This window comes from Zootoca vivipara, chromosome 14 (assembly GCF_963506605.1).
Source record: "Zootoca vivipara chromosome 14, rZooViv1.1, whole genome shotgun sequence".
NCBI classification, from domain to species: Eukaryota; Metazoa; Chordata; class Lepidosauria; order Squamata; family Lacertidae; genus Zootoca; species Zootoca vivipara.
The window spans coordinates 21,488,548-21,508,474 of record NC_083289.1 but is presented as its reverse complement, the minus strand read 5'-3'; the positions used below and the strand labels follow the sequence as shown (position 1 = coordinate 21,508,474).

Here is a 19,927-nt window from a genome sequence, read left to right as displayed (position 1 = left end):
TCACTTTTTCCATTTGCTGGCCACAGGCAAAATGCAGTCAAGATAATCAGAAGTCCCCCAAATAAGGTCAGAGACCCTCCTCCGGCGCCTGACTTCATTCCTCTTTTTTGTTATTATTATTTTGGAGCAAAACGGCCTTTTCTTGATATATATACACAAAAACCCAACAGTTTTAAGTCTTCAGTTCTCCTCTCCTCCCCACGAAAAATAATGGGGAGGGGGAATCCAAGCCTCCCCTTCCTTCAAAAATTCAGGGGAGGGGGGGGGGAAATAAGGAATTTTGAAAGGTGAAAAATAAGAGATGTTTTGGAGCCAAGGGGTTTTTTCCTCTCTTCTTCCCCCTCCTTAGGAAGGAAATTGTTCTGTCCCCCTCTGAATGAGAAACCAAGACGGGGGAAGGGGAGGCAGGGGGAAAAAGCCTGTTTTGGTGCCTGCAAAATAAGGGAACAGACTTCCCCCGCTTTTCCCCCCTCCTGAGACAACTTCTTCCTCCTCCAAAGTACTCCGAGAGGCTGGAGAAAGGTCGCGGCGCTCAGCGTCGCCTGCAGTCACCCAGAAGTAGCAAACATATACCACTTTGGAGCAAACAGTCCGCATCTTCGACCTCCATCTTTTCTTTTGCTCCCCTTCTCTCTCTCTCTCTCTTTTTCCCTCCCTCCCTTTCTCTAAATAAAAACACAGAAGAGGCTGGGAGCTGCGTGCGTGCCTGGGCTTTCCGATAAACAAATGGAGAGATCCGCAGATCGAAGGAGAGAAACGAGGGGAGAAAATATTTCCAGCGTCCCCCTCCCCACACACAATTTTTTCCTTTAAAAAAAAAACTCCCGAATTTAAGAGAGCGGAAATCAAGCTTCCCAAACAAACAGCCTTCCCCCCCCCTTCCCCTTTTGCAAGAAATCTGAGGCTCCCTTAAAGGGATCTCCCAAAATCACCACCACCCCCTTTTTCTTTTTTTTTAAAGCGTTTGACTTGGAGAGAGACAAAATGCGGAATCAAAATGAATGGAAGGAGGCAGAGTGGCTTCCCCCACTCCACCTCTTCCCTCTCCCTCCCCCCCTCCAGGCGCCTTCCCCAAAAACGGGGGAAAGAATAGAGAAGTCCCAGCAGGCAGAAAATGCAGGCAGCGAAAGGCGGCCGAGGTCGTTTCTTCCTCAGCACTCCATCCCCGGGAGCTGCTGTTTGGCCATTGCAACAAGGGAAGAAAAGAAGGAAATCCAAGCAAAACAAACAAAAATCCAAGCGGCCTTTTCTTTTTGTCTCTTGCTTTTTTAGGAATATATATATATTATTTCATTCCATTCCCAATCTCTTCCTCTCCTGTCCACCCAAAGCAAAAGCTACAATTTGCAAAAAGGAGGGAGTTGTAAAAACGCCAGACGATGGTTTTGGTGCTGTCTTGCTTGGGATCCGTTGGGGCTGAAGAGGAGGCGGAGGGAGAAGGATCCAGTCGCTGAAGGTCAAAGCTTTGCAGCAAAGCAAGCAAACAAACAAAACGAGAAAACCACCCGACTCTCGCTCTCCTCTCCTGGAGCTCCTTTTCCTGGGCTTGGCAGAGGAAGGAGGGGGCGGTGGGCGAGCGTGTTGTCCAGCCCTGCGCTCGCTTTCTCCGCAGGAATCCGCCTCCCCGTTGCAGAGGTTGGCCTTTGCACAGCGTCTCCTCCCGCTGCTGCCGCCGCCGCCGCCACTGCGGAGCGAAAAAAGGAGGAGCGCCAGATGGGTCTTCCCTTGCTTTGCTTCTCCTGCCGCTGGATTCACAAGATTTTTTTTTTTTGATTGATTGATTGAAGGGTCTTGTTGGCTTTGCGCAAAAACACACCCTCCTCAAAGAAGGGGCCGCGCGAGGCTGAGAAACGATGCAGCCGGCTCTCAAAAGCAGGATCCCGGTTGCTGTGCGGGCTTTTGTGTGTGTGTGTGTGTGTGTGCTCGGTTATTATGGCACAGGGACCATAGCTAGGGAAATCTGCTCGCGAACGAGAGAGAGGGAGGGAGGATTACAGAGGCGCCCTCGGGGTCGCAAAGCAACGGAGGAGGTGGAGGCGGACTGCGCTACCACAACAACGGCAACAACAACCCGCCCCCCCGCAACACACACACACACACACCCGAGGGGAAAAAGGAGAGGGAGGGGGAAGAGGCCCAAGCGGCGCGCGCGCGCAACAGCAATTTGCAGAAGCAACCAGCGCGTCCGCAAGGCCCGGGCAGGCGCGTGGTAAAAGCAGGAGCCGCTCAAATCCAGGACCGGAGCCGCGTTTGGCGGCGCAGGGAGGAGGAGCGCGCGCTGGTGGTGGTCAAAGGCGGCGGCGGCGGCGGCGGCGGCTGCAGATCCTTGCAACGAGGCAAGCCGGGAGGAAGGCAAAGCTAATGGCAAAAAGCGAGAAGGGGAAAGGGAGAGAAACGGGGGGGGGGGAGAGAAGCACGGTTAATAAGCCCGCCCAGGAGAAGCTGCGCGCAGGCGCTCCTAGCCGCAGTTGCATTAGAAGCGCACTCACACGCTTCTCTCAAAAAGTGTGCCTGCTCCTCCTCTCGAGTCGGAAGTAAGCCTTTCTAGATGCAACGCAAAAGGTTTGCAACGGAGCTGCTTTGACTGCGCAGGGGGCGTGGTTGAGGTGGCAAGGCGCGCGCAGATGTGATCCTACGCATGGTCTTGCTCAGTGAAATGCCAACTGGGCTTCGTCGGCGGGGCGTGCTTTCCAATCATTTATAACTGCTTGGAACTTGGAAGTATTTCTTTTGCAACGCAAGCGGTATATAAATTTTAGGGTGTGTGTGTGTGAAGGAAACTTGAGGACAAGCAGGGAGGTCCTGACTGCAAGAGCAGCGCTCCCCACTTGTGATTCTTTGCAACTGGTCTTCAGAGGCAATCCTAAACCAAAAGGACAGATCCAATGGTCTGTCTTAGCATGAGAACATGAAGAGGAGCCCTGCTGGATCCGGCCAAGGACCCATCTAGCCTAGCAACCTGTCCTCACATTGGCCAAGGACAACCAGGACCTGAGAGAGACTGTGATCCCCAGCAACTGGTATTCATGGCTCTGAATATCTATTACATAATACGTTATCTGCTGGATTTTTAGTTTGGTTTGGTTTGCTTAATTATTCCAGATCTCCCTGGGTGAACTGGATGTCCTTGTAGCCAAGGTTAGCTTGCCAGGAGGTCAATTGGTTGGCATTGGCTATGGGCAGATGTGGGACGCGGGTGGCGCTGTGGTCTAAACCACTGAGCCTAGGGCTTGTTGATCGAAGATCGGCGGTTTAAATCTCCACAACGGGGTGAGCTCCCGTTGCTTGGTCCCAGCTCCTGCCAACCTAGCAGTTCGAAAGCATGCCAAACGGCGTTTCCGTGCACTGCTCTGGTTTCGCCATGTTGGCCACATGACCCGGAAAAACTGTCTGCAGACAAACATCAGTTCCCTCGGCCAGTAAAGCGAGATGAGCGCTGCAACCCCAGAGTCGTTCACGACTGGACTTAACTGTCAGGGGTCCTTTACCTTTTTATGGGCAGATGTAAAGGGCCAGGAAGAAACAGCATGGGAGCCAAGAGACTCTTTCTCAAGTATTTATGTATTGCAAAAGTCCTAAATTTCCCTGCCTCTTCACACACTCCAAATGGTTCAAAACTCTCAACACAAAATGTTTGGCCTAACGTGGATTTCAACAAAATGCAGTTTACATAATATTGTTCTTATTTTGGGCTTGGAAGCATCATATCTGTAGCAAATGCAATTCAGTTTTATACTATATCAAAAGTTGGATACACTTGTACACCACTTAATAGGAAGAAAACCCTTTCCCCTCTTTTCTTTCTTTCTTTTTTTTAACCTGTCAGTATCTCAGTAGCACAGGGCAGCTGGAAAGCGTTAAGGGCAATCCTCATAGGCTTGCCAACTTTTTCTCTCTGTCCCTGTGCCTTTACTAACAGCCTTTACTGACACAGAATTTTAGTGAGGGAAGCTTTCCAGACAGTTTTGTATCTATCACTGGAAAAGTGTCACCTCTTTAATTTAGGCATGCCAGACGTTTGTGCGTGTGTGTGCGTGTTTAAGGAAGAGCAGAGACAGTGAAAAAGTTGGCAACTCAACCAAATTTGTGCTGAGCAATCCTGAGGCTGGAAAAGAATTGTGGCTCCATTGTAGAGCATCTGCTTTGCATGCAGAAGATCCCAGGATCAATCCCATCATCTCCAGGTAGAGCTAGGAATGTTCGCATTCTGCAATCCTAGGGAGCCCCTTCCAGTCACATACTCTGTGTAGACAATTCTGAGCCAGTAGGATTGGTAGCCTAAAAGCTAGCTTCCTTTTTCTCTAACCCAACCTGTGTGTTCAGGAATGCTTCCTGTTGTTTGTCCATGGGATCTAAAACAGAGCTTCTGAATATGGAGGCCTTATTAAAATCGGAGCCAATCACAGTTTTTATTTGGATCCTGCCTGTCATCCAAAGACCTTAAGGTCACACACACACCATTTTATCCTCACAACAGCCCTGTGAGGGAGGCTAGGCAGAGGGAGAGAATGACTGGTCCAAGGTCACCAAACCATCTTCATGGTTTAGTGGGGATTTAATCCTGGGTTTCCCAACTCTTCCTCCAGCATTCTTGAGTTTGTCTAACCCTTTTTTGAAAGGCATTTAAAGTAGTGATCCTCACCACATCTTGTGACATTGCTGCTAAGATGCTAGCCAGCACCACATGTGCCTGAATTCTGTGCATACTATTAGTAGTAGTAGTTGTCGTCTTTATATCCTATCTTTCTCCCAAGCGGGGATTCAAGGTGGCTTACAACATTTAAGAAACATTATGAAATACAGAGTAATCAAAGCAAACTAGTTAAAAGCAATAATTAAAATGCATCAGAACACATTTGGTACCATTAACTTTGCTGTTAATCCTATTTCCCCTGTTGCTTCTACCCTTGTCACTAACATCCTGCTCACCTTCCGGGTGGAAAACTTGACTCTTAAGAACAATTTCAGAGCTGCAGCACCTGACATTCTGCACAGATACGCTGCAAACCACTTGAGTGACGATCACAGACCACAGTTTGGGAACCCCTGAGCTAGCCAATTTTGATCAACTAGAAAGATGTCCCAGATTAATTACAGCACAATCCTAACCATGTCTACTCAGAAGTATGTCCTATTGAATTTAATGGGACTTTAACATCTAGGTAAGTGATAGTGTCCCATGCTAGTCCTACTTAGAGTAGATCTGCTGGAATTAGTGGATGTAGCTATTGATTTCAGTGGCTCTAAGTAGAGTACAGCCCTAAATCAGCATATGTTTTCCAAATTTTTAAGAAGGAATACCTGTGAGATGGTGCCTTTTTCAGCAAAAAATGCATGCACTATTTTTGTTTCTGGAGAATTACTGTTTTTTTCATTAAAAAAATTTGATTGATTCTGTATGCACAATCAGCTACAATTCATTTGATTAGTTAGCTACAATCAAATGAGAGCCCCCCAAAAAGGTGTTTCAACAATCGCAATTTGCAATTGCACATTCAGAGCAAAGGGTTGTCTCCAGTTTTACTCAGAGTAGGCTCACTGAAATGAAGGGACCTAATGTAGCCAAGTCCATTAATTCCAATGGGTCTAAGTATGACTAACGTTGGGTATGACCCAAAGCTATCAAATGCAACACAGAAAACAGTTTGTACTTGCAACGTCAGTCTCACAACGATATGAAATGCAGCAATCCTCCCTTAACGGGCTGAGCAATCTCAGTTGTTGACTAGGAGGAATGCAGAAGATGCTTCATTTGGACTGAAAGTTTGCACCGAAAGCCCCCTTGATCCTTCCATTGGATCAGGAAGGTGGAATCTGCCACAGGTTTGTGGTGGTGTTCACCAATGCATTCACCAATGCATACCTAGAAAAATGGAAAATGCAACAAAAATATACATCCCAAGTTGCAAATCAGTGAATCATAACTTCATTTTGTATTAAGATTGGGGGTGGGGAATGTTCCACAGGAATTTTGCCAGAACAGTTAGGGGGTCCTCCAGCTTCTCGAAACAGACCACATGATTGTTTTTATATTTAAAAAAAGACCAGTTATACCGTATAGTTTAAAATGCTGATTAGGCCTACTATAACCATCTTAGCTGATTTCCATTTGCTGTAGGGAACTAGGCAAATATTAGCATGTTGTGAAGGACAGCTTTTAAAAGCATTTCAGACTTGATAGTCATCAAGGTGACATCAGGTTTTCCCTGCATAGTCCTGCGTTCTGTGTGTTTTTCTACATTTTGTATGACTGCATCTTTGAGAAATGGATTACTCATATAGGTGCAACGCTAGCCAGATGGAATACTGGTCCCAATATGAGAGAGAAGGGAAGAAGGCTGGTCATTGTAAGGGGCTCAAGAACAGCAAATTAAAACCAACCTGGACACGAAAGTGAGCAAAGTTCTGTGTGGATCTTGTTAAACCTCATAAAGCATTCATTTAGAGGGGAAAGTGCACTTAAAGTAATAACCCACAAAGTATTTATTCAAAAGGGAATTCCCTCCCTCCCATGTTCATGGTGAATGTACGACAGTGTTAAATCATGGTGGCCTTGTTAACAGATGAAATGATCATGGAAATCATAGAATCATAAGTGTTGGAAGGGACTAAAAGGATCATCTATTTGATTGATAAATCATTTGCCTTTCAAACAATTAAGTGATTGGGTTTAATTATATTTTCTGGTGACCAACGCCTACCTATTGGGAGGAAATGGAAGAAAGTATACAATTTCAAAAGTAAAAGAATGAAAATCCTCCTTTAGGGTTATTCACATCCATTTATTTCAGCAGATGTATAGTACTCCTCCAAGTATAAAACGTTGCCTATCTCCCATATATATTTTTAAAATTCTTCATTGTAAAAGATACCAGAACCTAAAAGAATCAACCAGAGCACTCTTTATTTGTGTTTTACAACCCTGTCCTATAATCTAGATACACCAACAGTGGCTCACAATAAGGATGAAAAACATAATAAAATGTTTTTTTTATGCAGTCTTTCAGTTTAAATTAGCAGCTCTATGTTATATGCAAGCAGACAGAATTTGTCAGTTCCTCAAGTGCAAAACTAAATAACTGGTTCAGAACATTTTCTGAGCTCTTCGTATACACTTGTGAGGCTTAAGAAGTCTATTGCATTTTGTAGATGGGAGAGAGATTGAACTTCTATGGATCAATAGCAGAGGCAGCAAGTGTCAATTCCCTCAAAAGTTGATAGTTCTAATCTAGCATTCATTCAGCGTAACTATTATTTTTTGTTAAAAATAGTTAATATAAATACAGTAGATGTAAATAATCCCCCAATCTTTCTAACTGGCAATTTCATAGGGAGCTCCCCAAATTAACACATCTACAGATTCACACAATCGTGGATATATATTTTGAGATCACCCATCTTACATAATTCCATGTTTGCTCTGTCCTCCAGAGCAATTAACATCTGGTGGCTAGAATGACCTTCCATAACCCATGATATTTTGCATGCTCTTCTAGGATAACAGTCAGTGGCTGAACACTTGTACCAAATCCACTGTATACACCCCAGATAACAACAAATGGCATAGAAGACTACACTTGGGGAATGGGTGAGTGCAGACCAGCTTTACCCAATCTGATGTTCTCCAGATGTTGGACTCCCAACTCCCATGAGCCCAAATCAACATGGATGGGCAGTGTTCATGGTTGGAATTGTAGCCCAACAACATCTGAGGACTCAAAATTGAACACTGTTACACCCGCTAGCACAGTCTCTTATAATATCAGCCAGATCTTGAGGGAAAACTCAAAAGGAGAACATGATGGAGATAGACTTGTCCTGTTATTTCCCACAGTATCTGGTAATCTGGTGACCATTTAGCTGCTGGGATAAGCTCAAGGTGCCGTGTGGAGGGGGGGGGAGAGAAACACACAGAGTACGCATGCGCATTCAACTGCCTAACAGCGTCTAAGTCACCCAGGACATCACAGCTGCAGAGATGACAAGAGTCATTCCATTGTCTGGAGAGGTCACTTCCTGGCTCACACAGAGAAGCCATTTTCAATGGAGCCCAATGATAGCAGTATTGAGGCAGCACCGGGTGTTGAAAGTTTGCGTCCATAACCATTTTGTGCCTGGGACAACTGTCCCTGTGGGCCCCCCACACGCTATGTCACTGGATGCTCAAAATCCCCTCAAAAACAACAGAGAAAACACCCACACACCCCTCAAAAATAAAAATGCAAGGCAAAAAAACCAAAAACTCCCAGCCCCAATACTTGGAGAGACTGGATAACTTTGCTCCGTTGCCTTGCTAAGCTTAACACCATCACAATCTCCTACAGCAGAGTGTTCCACAGGAATCATTTTTCATCAATAAGGACGGCCTGGGAAAGTTTGTACTGATGGCTAACAATATAGTAAGTTTTGAGAAGGTTAATTTAGTGACTATTGAAAATTGCCTGCTTATCCAGATTCACTATATTTAGCTCTCTCTTTTTTAACCAAAAAAATGTTTCCCACGCTAAATTGACTTTGTGGGGAAACCCAACTTTTAAAATTGGGGGAAAGATGCTGTTACAGAAAAATTGGATGGAAGTGGGAATACTGACTTTGGATAAACTGAGAGATGATTAAGAAGAATTTTTAGCATACATTGTGTATGAGATAAATATCAGCTATCAGATGTAACCCAGTGGCAATACCTACAGCTTCAACATTTGTTAAAAACTTTGGATCAGCAGCATTTTCAGCTTCTAAGACAGCTGAGGTACTAGAACTTGTACTAGAACTAAAAAAACACCTGTGATAATTTTTATATTTATTATCATTTGATATGCAGATGTTATAAAATGAATGGAACAAAGAATTTGAGGTTCCTATATTGCCTTGACAATGGGAGAGTGTTTTAACTTCTATAACAAGGGTGCTGGTGAACCTTGAATTACAACTTGCATAACAGAAAATTGTATTTATTGGACCCCGCTACATTTGTTTGAAAAAGGAATATAGTAAGATAGCGTTTCACTGGAGATAGGGACCCAGGTGGCGCTGTGGTTAAACCACTGAGCCTAAGGCTTGCTGATCAGAAGGTCGGCGGTTCGAATCCCTGTGACGGGGTGAGCTCCCGTTGCTTGGTCCCAGCTCCTGCCAACTTAGCAGTTCGAAAGCATGTCAAAATGCAAGTAGATAAATTGGAACCGCTACAGCGGGAAGGTAAAAGGCGTTTCCATGTGCTGCTCTGGTTTGCCAGAAGCGGCTTTGTCATGCTGGCCACATGACCTGGAAGCTATACGCCGGCTCCCTCGGCCAATAATGCGAGATGAGCGCGCAACCCCAGAGTCGGTCACGACTGGACCTAATGGTCAGGGGTCCCTTTACCTTTTTAAGATAGCGTTTCACTGGAGATGTAGCAAGGATATTGTTTCTTTAAAACAAAAGTTTTTACAATGTTCTATACTTAGTACATTTTGGAGAAAAATAATGGATTATATAAATATGACTGTGGGAAAAGCTAAAAAATTTCAGAGGATAATATTCTTTTGAACTACATACCTAACTACATGGAATTTGACAACTGGACAATGTGAATGGATACTAATGCACGGATAATTATAATGAAATTTGGAACTAATTTAAACAAAATAATCTAGGTTAAAAAATTTAATTGTTAACAATTGCTATAGTGATATACTATTTTCTTTTTCTTATTTTTTTCTTAACTTTCTTCTTCTTAAAAATAGCACCTTTCAAGTAAAGAATAAATAAATAATATAATATAATATAATATTAGACCACCAAGGAAGACCTTTTCATCCAAACATGCTTGGCTTATTCTGTTGAAAATATGCTTCACACTGTTCAGCCTCTTAATGAATTTTCATTGTAGTGTTTGAATATAAATTAAAATTTTATTATAATAAACAATGCTGGTGTTGTTGGGTTTTTTATAATATATATATATGCATCCCTCCCAATCATCTCTGTTTGCAAAATGTTTCACTGTTTCTTTTTGAGGATAATTTGTGTCTTGTTTATCAGAATAGTTCAGGGGCAGAATCAGGCTGGAATGCAGGGGGGGTTTTCAGCAGGAACTCACTGGAACTCAGTTCCAGCAGCTCCCAAGTGGGTGCCATTGCCATTCTAAGAGAAAGAGGGAGGTGTTTGTGGTGAGTTCCGGCACCTCTTCCTCTAGGAAAAAAATAGGTGTAATGGGTTTTGAGTGGGATTAGGGCAGAGGTAGGCAGTTCAGAGAAGGAGCCACAGGAACCTGGTGGACTCTGAATATCTGGTCCAATGCCTCCCTTATGACAGGTTGCCACTGGGAATGACACAGGTAAGGGGATCGGCACTGGTAGCCCCCCCCCCCAAAAAAATATGTTACTACTGGTTTCTCGGGTTTCTCATTTCCCTTAAATTCAGTTCAACATGTAGATTCTTTTTTGTTTTGTTTTCTTTCTTATATTTTTTAAAGCCCTCATGAAAATTTGTTGGTGTTGTTTTAGTGTGCATTTCCCTCCCTAATAAACACATTTTTGCAATGTTTCCCAGTCTACACATTTTCACTAGCGATTTCTGCTATTTTTATTTGTCACATTTTAGTCTGCTATTATTGTTACTTATTAGTCACATTCAAGTACCTTAAAGCAACTTACAAAGTAAAACAAAAATGTCCTTGTCAATTGATTTACATACCACATTTTCCACAATTAAATATGTGCTCAAAGTGGCTCACACAGAAATCCCAGTATAATAATACAATAACTACATGCTTAATACATATATCTCTGCAATGTAACACAAAAAAATTAATAACCAACAATTAACCGTTCATTTAACATGTACAAACATTTAAGTAAGCATGCTGCTTACTAATAGGTCAAGTCAAAGTATCCATAGCAAAGACATTAAAATCAGATAAAATAGAATGCATTTTTTAATGTTACCTCCACTAGTATATGCATTGCTATGAATGCTTTTCCCTAACCAACATTTTCAGTTGAGGAGAACTGTGTTGCAAAATTCAGAACTGTGTGAATTTTCAAGGATAGGTCTGTGTTTTGGTTTGCACATTGTTCTGGGAAGTGTGAATGGAGCAATATTGCATGAAAATGCCAACAGGACCAAATTTCTGTCCCAAGCCTATTCACATGGACCAGAGGCTAGAGGGGTGGTAGTAAACAGGTAGGTAGCTTGAGATCAGATCGGACAACAACATCAGAGAGCCAAGGGTCTCGTTATAGAAAGACTAGAAATCAAATACCGAACCGCAGAAGCAAAGCAAAGCAAAGTATCTGCATAGTTACCGAATGAGATAAGTTGCTCAGAATGCTGGACCAGCCTAGAAGAAAGGCCAAGTGGCATTCCATTGGTTATGGGAGGTCAGCTGACAACACTGCAGCCTGGAGAGATGCCCTTGTCTTGTGTGTGGTCTGACTGGCTGGTTGAAAGCGCAGAATGCCAGAGGCACAAGAGGTAGGAGGCCAAAGGGTTGCCCCAGAGGGCTTTGTGAAAAATTGTCGGTGTTTGAGGTCTAATTTCTCCCACCAGGGTGGGAGCTGGTGGCACTGTGGTCTAAAACCACTCAGCCTCTTGGGCTTGCCGATCAGAAGGTTGGCAGTTTGAGACTGTGCAACAGCTCCTGTTGCTCTGTCCCAGCTCCTGCCAACCTAGTAGTTCGAAAGCATACCAGCGTAAGTAGATAAATAGGTAACACTGCAGCAGGAAGGTAAACAGCGTTTCCATGTGCTCTGGCACTCATCACAGTGTCCCGTTGCACCAGAAGTCGGTTAGTCCTGCTGCCCACATGACCCGGAAAGCTGTCTGTGGACAAACTCCATCTCCCTCGGCCTGAAGCAAGATGAGCGCTGCACCCCAGTCAAGTTTGACTGGACTTAACCATCCAGGGGTCCTTTAACCTTAACCTCTCCTACTGCACACATTTTTATATGCAGTTCTGTCTAATGTACACGACACAATTTTCCCAAATGCAATGAATTTTTGTATGTTATTTTCACAAACATATGCATACTTTACCCCAGTATATTAATCTTTGTACACATTGTTCCATTGCAAAAAGTGGAGAAATGCAAAATATGAAAGATGTGGCTGCATTTTCAGTTCATATATTGTTTAAGAAAATACAAAAATGTTACATTTCCCTTTAGATGTGAGCTGGATTGAGCTTCTCCCCCATCCCTAGTTACAACATAGGGTGGTTGTGTTCGTCCTTAAGGGAGTCTATTTTGCATTGTTGCAATCACGCTAGAGTTTTATTGTGTGCGTAGCAGGATTGCTCCTTGTAAAACATAATGCTCTCAAGAAGGCATAGTAAAATGGAGACTATCGAGATTTTAATGAGCAATATGCTTTTATGTGCTTACAAGCTTCTGGTGCTATATAACACCTGAGCCCCCAAAATACTAGAATAGCTGCTCCCAAATCACACTATTAATAGTGTATAATGAATGTAGTGCTGAAGTGGCATAGATCCGGCCACTTGCTGCATCTAGAATAAAGTAAGATGTGAGCCAAACATATTTACAATTTTTTGCATTTGTAGATTCAACAGTGTCTGGACTGACTTTACCCTGCAAAGGAATGTTGGGTGCGTTCTAGATAGAGATCATAAAATCTATCAATTTCAGGACCATTCAACACTTACTATTTTATGGTGTCATTGTTAATGTTTGATCTGACATTTTTTGCATTGAATCTGTAGCTGCTTGTCTGAACCCTTTGGTCATATGTTGCTGTTATTAGACAGGGAGTTTTCCTCTCCTTTCCACACTAAAGGCGGGTTGTACCTGAATGAGAAAAGTTTAAGGGCTGTAGTCACATCCCATATGTACCCTAATGATTCTCCAATAATAATGCCTAATATTCTGGAATATTATTGGGCCAAATAACAAGAACCACACCCACAACACCCCACACATTTGGCTGGGTTGCCCCAGCCACTCTGGGCAGCTTCCAACACATATAAAAACATAATAAAATGTCAAACATTAAAAACTTTCCAATACAGTGGTACCTTGACTTACGAAGGCGATCTGTTCTGCGGCGCTCTTCGGAAGTCAAATCCTTCGTAAGTCGAATCGTCCATTTTGCGCATGCGCAAATTTGCACTTTGTGCATGCGCAGAACGCATGCAGTGAAAATACTTCCGGGTTATCGGACTTCGGAAGTTGAAACCTTCGGAAGTTGAGGCATTCGTAAGTCGAGGTACCACTGTACAGGGGGAAAGTTGTGTACTTTTTTTTATCTCCTGGACTAAGAGACTAGAAGAAATATGTGTCTGCTTGAGCTATGGCAAGCCTGGTTATTATTACAAAATTTTGTACGCAGCTAAAGATTGCTTTCACGAACAGTACTTTGAGTACCATTGTCCCCCTATGGCACATCTCTCCTCTGAACTGAGCTCGCAAACCGACAGCTCGCGGGCCACAGTCAGAGGAAGTGGTGCAAAGGAGATGGGTCTCAAGCCCCGCCCACGAACCTCTCGCTCCCTTCCACACAGAAACCAGGATGATGTTTGCAGATATGCCACAAAAATGAAAATATTGAGGATCCATTCGGGATATATCACGAAAGTCAGTTTTTCTTTGGCAGTAGAAGGAAAAAGTTTCTTTGGTACAGTTGACCAACATCTTGTGCAGGGGGTGGCGCATATACACAAAAACACGTAGCCCCCATGTGAACCGCCCCCATGTGAACCATCTTAATTTCTGGGTCAAACAGGCCTTACTCCCCAAGCAAGGCAGAGAGCTTTTAAGCTCTGCACCTTTCCTACCAGGTTCTGAGAAGCTCTTGCAAGGGCTCTGGCCAGAAAACCTGATGCAGAAAGACCTCTGACCTCGCCACCTTGCGTGCTTTTAATTTGTGTCATTTCAACCGGCCATAAATGCATGCAAGTTGCGAGTCAACTATACATCATTCTGAATAATGATGTATAGTCTAACTGAAAAATAATTGCATCATGTGGAAACATGCTAAAAAATCTGAAAAAAATGGCAACTATACCACTATAAATGGCAAGTACGGAAATATTCCTGTTTGTAATTTTTCAACTCTCACATTCAGTTCTTCACATTTCCACACTAGAGCACAATTCCCCCCCCAATGTCCTCCTTAATATTCATCTGCATTTTAGTGTGAAGTCCTCTTGAAAGAAACAGTTATTGTGCAACTTTGCCTACTATTCACATTTTTGTCAAGCAATTTCCCTATATATATGATGCAATTTGCTATGTTTCTTTCACCTATATATTCAATTCTAGGCACACTTCACCCTAATATATATATACATTTGTTACTTGGCTGGAGAACTACATTTCAGAATTCTAGCAAATTTCAAATGGTGGCTGTGTTTCAGCTCATGTGTTTTCCCCTCAAAACCTCAGATTAGGTAAATTCACTTTTAAATATGAACTGAATCAGCCCATTCTCAGTAGGGACAGATGGACAAAAGAATTCCTAGGATGGTTCCCTGGTCTAATTCTGGGTTCTCACACCAGTGTTCATTGGGAATGGTAACATGCTAGCCACAAAAACTGCCCTCTCTTTTAAATAAATTTTATTTGCTTCTGTGACACAAACAAAACAACATTTAACATCATAAACACATAGATAACAGAGTTAAAAGCAGTGGCTGAATCTCTGTTGTACTGCAAAACATTTTTTTACTTATGCCTGGAATTCTCCTTTTTCTTTGAATACGTGGGGAGGGGGGAGCAATTTAATCTGAAGCAATTTAATATTAAATGTATTTTCAACTGATAATTTTGAATATGCACTGTGTCCCTCCCTCCTAATCAATGCATGCAGTAGAATGAAATGTAGGTGGGATAGGCTGCTCCATTTCAAAATTTGGGGGTGCGGGAAAACAGTTTTTAATTTCTCCACCATATTAAAAATATATGTCTACAAATAGAAAACTATCACTATGCAGGGACGACTATGGTAACCGTTCCTCCTAATGTATTATTATTGCTTTTATTATTAATAATATTTATTATCACCATTACTATTATTTGTTTATTTACTGGCAGAAAGTTTTTCTACATGGGAGAAAATTAAAAAGAACATCCCCCTACCTATAGAACGATGTGGTACAATTCAGGATTTCTACCACCTCCTTTTGCTGTGTGTGCATATTGTAATATGGAGGATTGCAAAATTGGGGGGTGAATGGGCAGAATGCTTGATGCATGTTGGACATTTTGCTGATATGTCTCTCCCTGAGCTCATTCTGTGTTTTTCCACCTGCAGATTTATGGAAAGGTTTTCTCCTAACCACCTGGCCTTGAACATGCTTATCTGTAACTTCACCAGTACTCACAGTTTATTTTATTTTTCAAAATTATGTATTACCAAGAGCAACGTGAAGAGATTCACCACCTTGATCAGGAAAGGCTAATTTTGTATTTTTCCAGAATTCTGATTTGCTAACAGGTCGGGTGATAACAAATGTCATTTGAAACCTGTATTAAATATAAGTAATAATTTTAAAGCACAGGAAAAGGACTAGGTGCAGAGCTGAGAATCAGCTTTGTGAAAATGATTGGAAGCTACATAATTAAAACAATATGAGGATCCCACCCGAGCCACCCTCTCTCATTTTTTTTCACACTCTACCACATCCTCTGTTGCGAACTCAATCATCACTGCATATATTTAAAACAAACAACAGAACATATTTTCAAGATCAAATTTCTGGACCCAAATAAGGCCAAATTCTTCAGTTGCCATTTTCCAACTTCTATTTTGGAAAAGCTGTTTCTAATCTAACATATTTGCATGCTTATAATCTGCACCAAACAGAATGAAACACTCAGTTTCTCCTTTGATATGTAACTGTCTTTGGATACTGGTAACTTTGAGAATAAAGCAATTTTAGTTAAATATTTTTTTTAAAAAACACACACAATTAAAGCAAGGAAAGAAATGACTGAAGGGCAAGAAATGGAAGAAGGGATGTTAAAAAAGGAAGGAAGGAAGGAAGGAAGGAAGGAAGGAAGGAAGGAAGGAAGGAAGGAAGGAAGGAAGGAAGGAAGGAAATAAATGAGAGAAAGGCAGAGAGGGAATGAGAACAAGAGGAGAAAAGAATTAAGCAGTGACTGACAACTTGAAATAGGAGGCTGGCAATTTTAAATCCAGAAATTAGGGTTGTTGTTCATCTAAACTCCTAAACCAAATGTGGGAAACTCAGCCATGGAACCAAATGTATGTTTGACATCTGGATTGCAAACTGCTTTCAGAAGAACACTTACTGAAAAGCAGCATGCAGATTTATTAAATACAAACTCGTGCCCTCTTGCCAAGACTCCTGAGTATGTAAGCCACTTTGCACACCTTTGGGCTGAAGAATGGGGTACACGTATTCTAAATAAAGCATCCCCCATTTTCCTTAAACCTAGCATCTTACCATAACTTGATTTAGAACAGGTCCTACTAGCTTGGGATGATGGGAGTTGTAGCCCAGAAACAGCTGGAGAGTCTAGGGTTGCCAAATTTCAAAAAGTAAAAAACAAAAATGAGGGGAAATCTGGATGTATGGCAGCCCTACTGGAGACCCAAGTTTGGGAAATCCTGATTTATAATTTTGTAAGCTTACCAGGAGCCTGGGAAAAAGTGCTGCAGTAGCTCATCCCTGATATAAGACAAGCATTCTTGCTGGTAGACACAAAGAGGAGAAATGTGCCTCATCCTATGCACATTTACTTAGACATAAGGCTTCATTTGAAGCAGTATCATGACACTTTAAACAGTCATGGCTTCCCCCAAAGAATCCTGGGAACTGGATATGGAGAGCTGATAGGGCATCCTTCTTGCCCTCACAGAGCTACAGTTTCCAGAGGGATTGCTTGTTAAACCACTCTGCAGATTGTAGCTCTGTGAGGTGAACTGGGGGGGTTGAACAATTCTTAGTACCCTTACCCAACTACATTCTCCACGATTCTCTGTGGGAAGGCATTACTGTTTAAAGTATGATACTACTTTAAACCTATAGTGTAGATGGGGCTTTATCCTAATGAATTCCCTGGCACTTACTTCTGAGTAAGTGTGATTAAGACTACAGCCTTAGACAATATAGACTCAAAAATAAAGAAACTGAAATCAGAGGATAAACCTTTCACTAGATCTTCTCACTTCCCCCTTCTAGTTAGAACTCTCTACAAAGTCAGGTCTTTTAAAAAATGCCAATTAATGCATTTTAACCAATTAAAAGATCACAGTGCCTCTATAAACAAATATGCATATGTCACTGGAGGGATATTTAATGACTATTTTTTTGCTACTGTTCACTTGCAAGGCAAATCATTTGGGGATTGGAGGATGTACACAAATTTGTTTAAAATCCTATCAGTAATTAGCATTTTTAATAGGGACAGCTGTGATTTTTCAATAAATACACTCTTTTAAATCTGTAATGAATGCAATGATGCTACATGCAGATTTACCAAGCAATAAATTCCAGTACTAGTAATGGCATAATCAGTTTATATTTAAAAATAAATCAGAGGAATGTTTGTAGAAGTTACATAACTGGATCACATATACTGTAAATCACCTGAAATTATTCCTCCTTTGAATTCCTGTATCAGAACAAAAATACACACACACCCTAGAACTGGCTTCCATCTATATTTACATAGCTGTTTAGATGCCAACATTCATTGTGTGTTCAGTCTCAGAAGATTACGTTTCTGTTTGGTGAGTCAACAACCCAGAATGGACTTGTTTGACCACATGCAGAGAACTACAGATACATGAATGAGAGACACATAAATAATTGCAGAAGGGATGGCAATGCTTCCTTATTGAAAATGAAATAGCTGGGAGGGAGAATTTGGGTGGTGTTTTGCCTGTGCTCCCCAGAAACAAATCTATAGTACTCAACATCTTTACTAAAAATAAAAAAATAAAAGACTAAGGGGCTTTGCACCATAAAGTTATAACCCCAAACATATTTGCTAACAAATGAGTAAGGGGAACTTGCTTTCAAGGGGTGCACTTTTAATTTAATCTTCCATTCTAAACCTAAGATAAAATAATTCTACGTTAACCTATATTAATTATATGTGTCTATATATCTGTTTTGTGTGTAAATGTGTGTATACGCACACAGGTCTGCATAAAAATAAAACCAGTGGATGTTTCTCTCTCAGTAATACTTGCACTTGGGGAAAGAGGCTAACTACTTTTGCTCTGAGCATAAAGAATAATGCAAGACACCGCAGTGCATTAATACCTTTGAAGAAGGTAAGTTGCTACCTCTCCCAACCACCAGGGCACCTGTGCTTTTAACAGCTGCAGGATGGGCAGAGATGACGCTCTTCCCACCTCTTGTCTTTCCAAGGCTGGGAAAAGCTGCAACTGCTGAACATCTGCCTGTCAGCCAGATGTTTAATAGGCACAAGAGCCCTGCCAGTAAGGAAAAGTTGGCAACCTTAGTTCCTGGAGGATTTGACCCACTGAAGTAAATTCTGCTTCCATCCAGGTGTGCTTCTGGGATCAACACATCCCCCTCATATTAAACTCATGTTCCCTACTGTGGGTTTTTTTAAAAAAGAAATACTGATGGTTGAAATGGCCGAATTCTCATAGACGGGAGTATCCCCTTCCAAATACTTCCTGACTGAGGCGCCAGACTGCCCCAATTACTTTAATTAATTGTACGACAACCAAACAAGAATCAGGGAGCCAGCTCTAACCCTCCCTTCTCTCAGACATCTGCTCTAATAATCACATGCACTCGGTTTCAAGGCACTTAAAAAGCCTTTGAGCGGTGGGGAGGGATCCTGATTCTGCCTGAGTGAAACTCCACTCCACTTTTTATAGCATCACATATTTTGCTCATGACATATGAGCTACCCTCTCTGCTCTGCAGAAAACCCGGGGCAGATTTCCCTTCCGGAATCTGGCTTTTGATTGAAAACCCCCATTCATGCAGAGTAAACACAGCTACACAAAAGCCTACAGGCAGCCTGAGCAAGGCTATAAATAGGCACTGTTTATTTTACATGGATTTCACTGGGCTGTGCCAGCGAGTCACGAAACAGATCGCCCCCCCCCATGTGTGCGTGTGTGTATATATATATATACGGTAAATCTGTTTTGTTGCCCACAATCTAAATTAATGATAGTTAAATATACACGAGTCCATTTCTTATGCTTCGATAAATATGTCTATTGACTGATAACGTCGCTGAGTTCAAAACTGAGGCAGCAGCCAAAGGCGTAATCCAACAGCAAACAATGCACATAAAAATGTTAATTTCATATAGAGCAACATGGATGCGGAAAGACTGGGGAAGATTCTCTTGTTTAAATGTGGAAGATTTGTGTTTGCACTAACATTTTGCAAAAACCATCCTGAAATTTAAAATCACTTTACAGAATTTACACACACACACACACACACACACACACACACACACACAATATCTTACACATTTCAGGTATACATTCTGGCGCCAAAATCCATCTTAACGCGATTTCCAGTAAAATACTGAGATGGATTTTCCAGTACTAAAACCCCCAGCTCTTGTCAATTAACTAAATGGATACAAATGTCACCTGTAACCTTTTAAGAACAATTTAATGGGCATTTAAAAAATTTGATCCATTTTTTCTTTAAAGGAGGCAGTGCTTTGGCTATTACCCCCCCCCAAAAAAAACCCCACCACTCTGTGTGTCTGTGCTTGTAAGTGTTGGGAAACAAACCAAGTTTTTGAACAAAATCTGGCGTCAAGGGGCAGGAAACATGGAGATAGTTGGGGTGCTGGGGGTGTGAAAACTGACTTTCGTATTACTCACCAGTTGTTTATACTAGTGTATTTTAAGTGTCTAAATGTGTCACAAGCCATGTGGCAGCATCTCTCATAAGGAAAGGAAGAATGGGATGTGAATGCCAAACTGGAAGGGGCCCTGAGTAGTGGGAGGC

The 19,927-nt window shown here is 42.0% G+C and overlaps 1 protein-coding gene across 1 annotated transcript in view; it reads right to left on the bottom strand.

The window, feature by feature from the left end:
• IGF1R (insulin like growth factor 1 receptor) overlaps nt 1-2,260 on the bottom strand; it is a 195,289-nt gene extending 193,029 nt beyond the window's left edge. Inside the window, exon 1 of the mRNA XM_035131059.2 lies at nt 5-2,260. Coding sequence (XP_034986950.1) covers nt 5-98 — 94 coding nt within the window. The 5' untranslated portion in view covers nt 99-2,260. The remainder of the gene's footprint in view (nt 1-4) is intronic.
• Between the last annotated feature and the right edge of the window lie 17,667 nt (nt 2,261-19,927).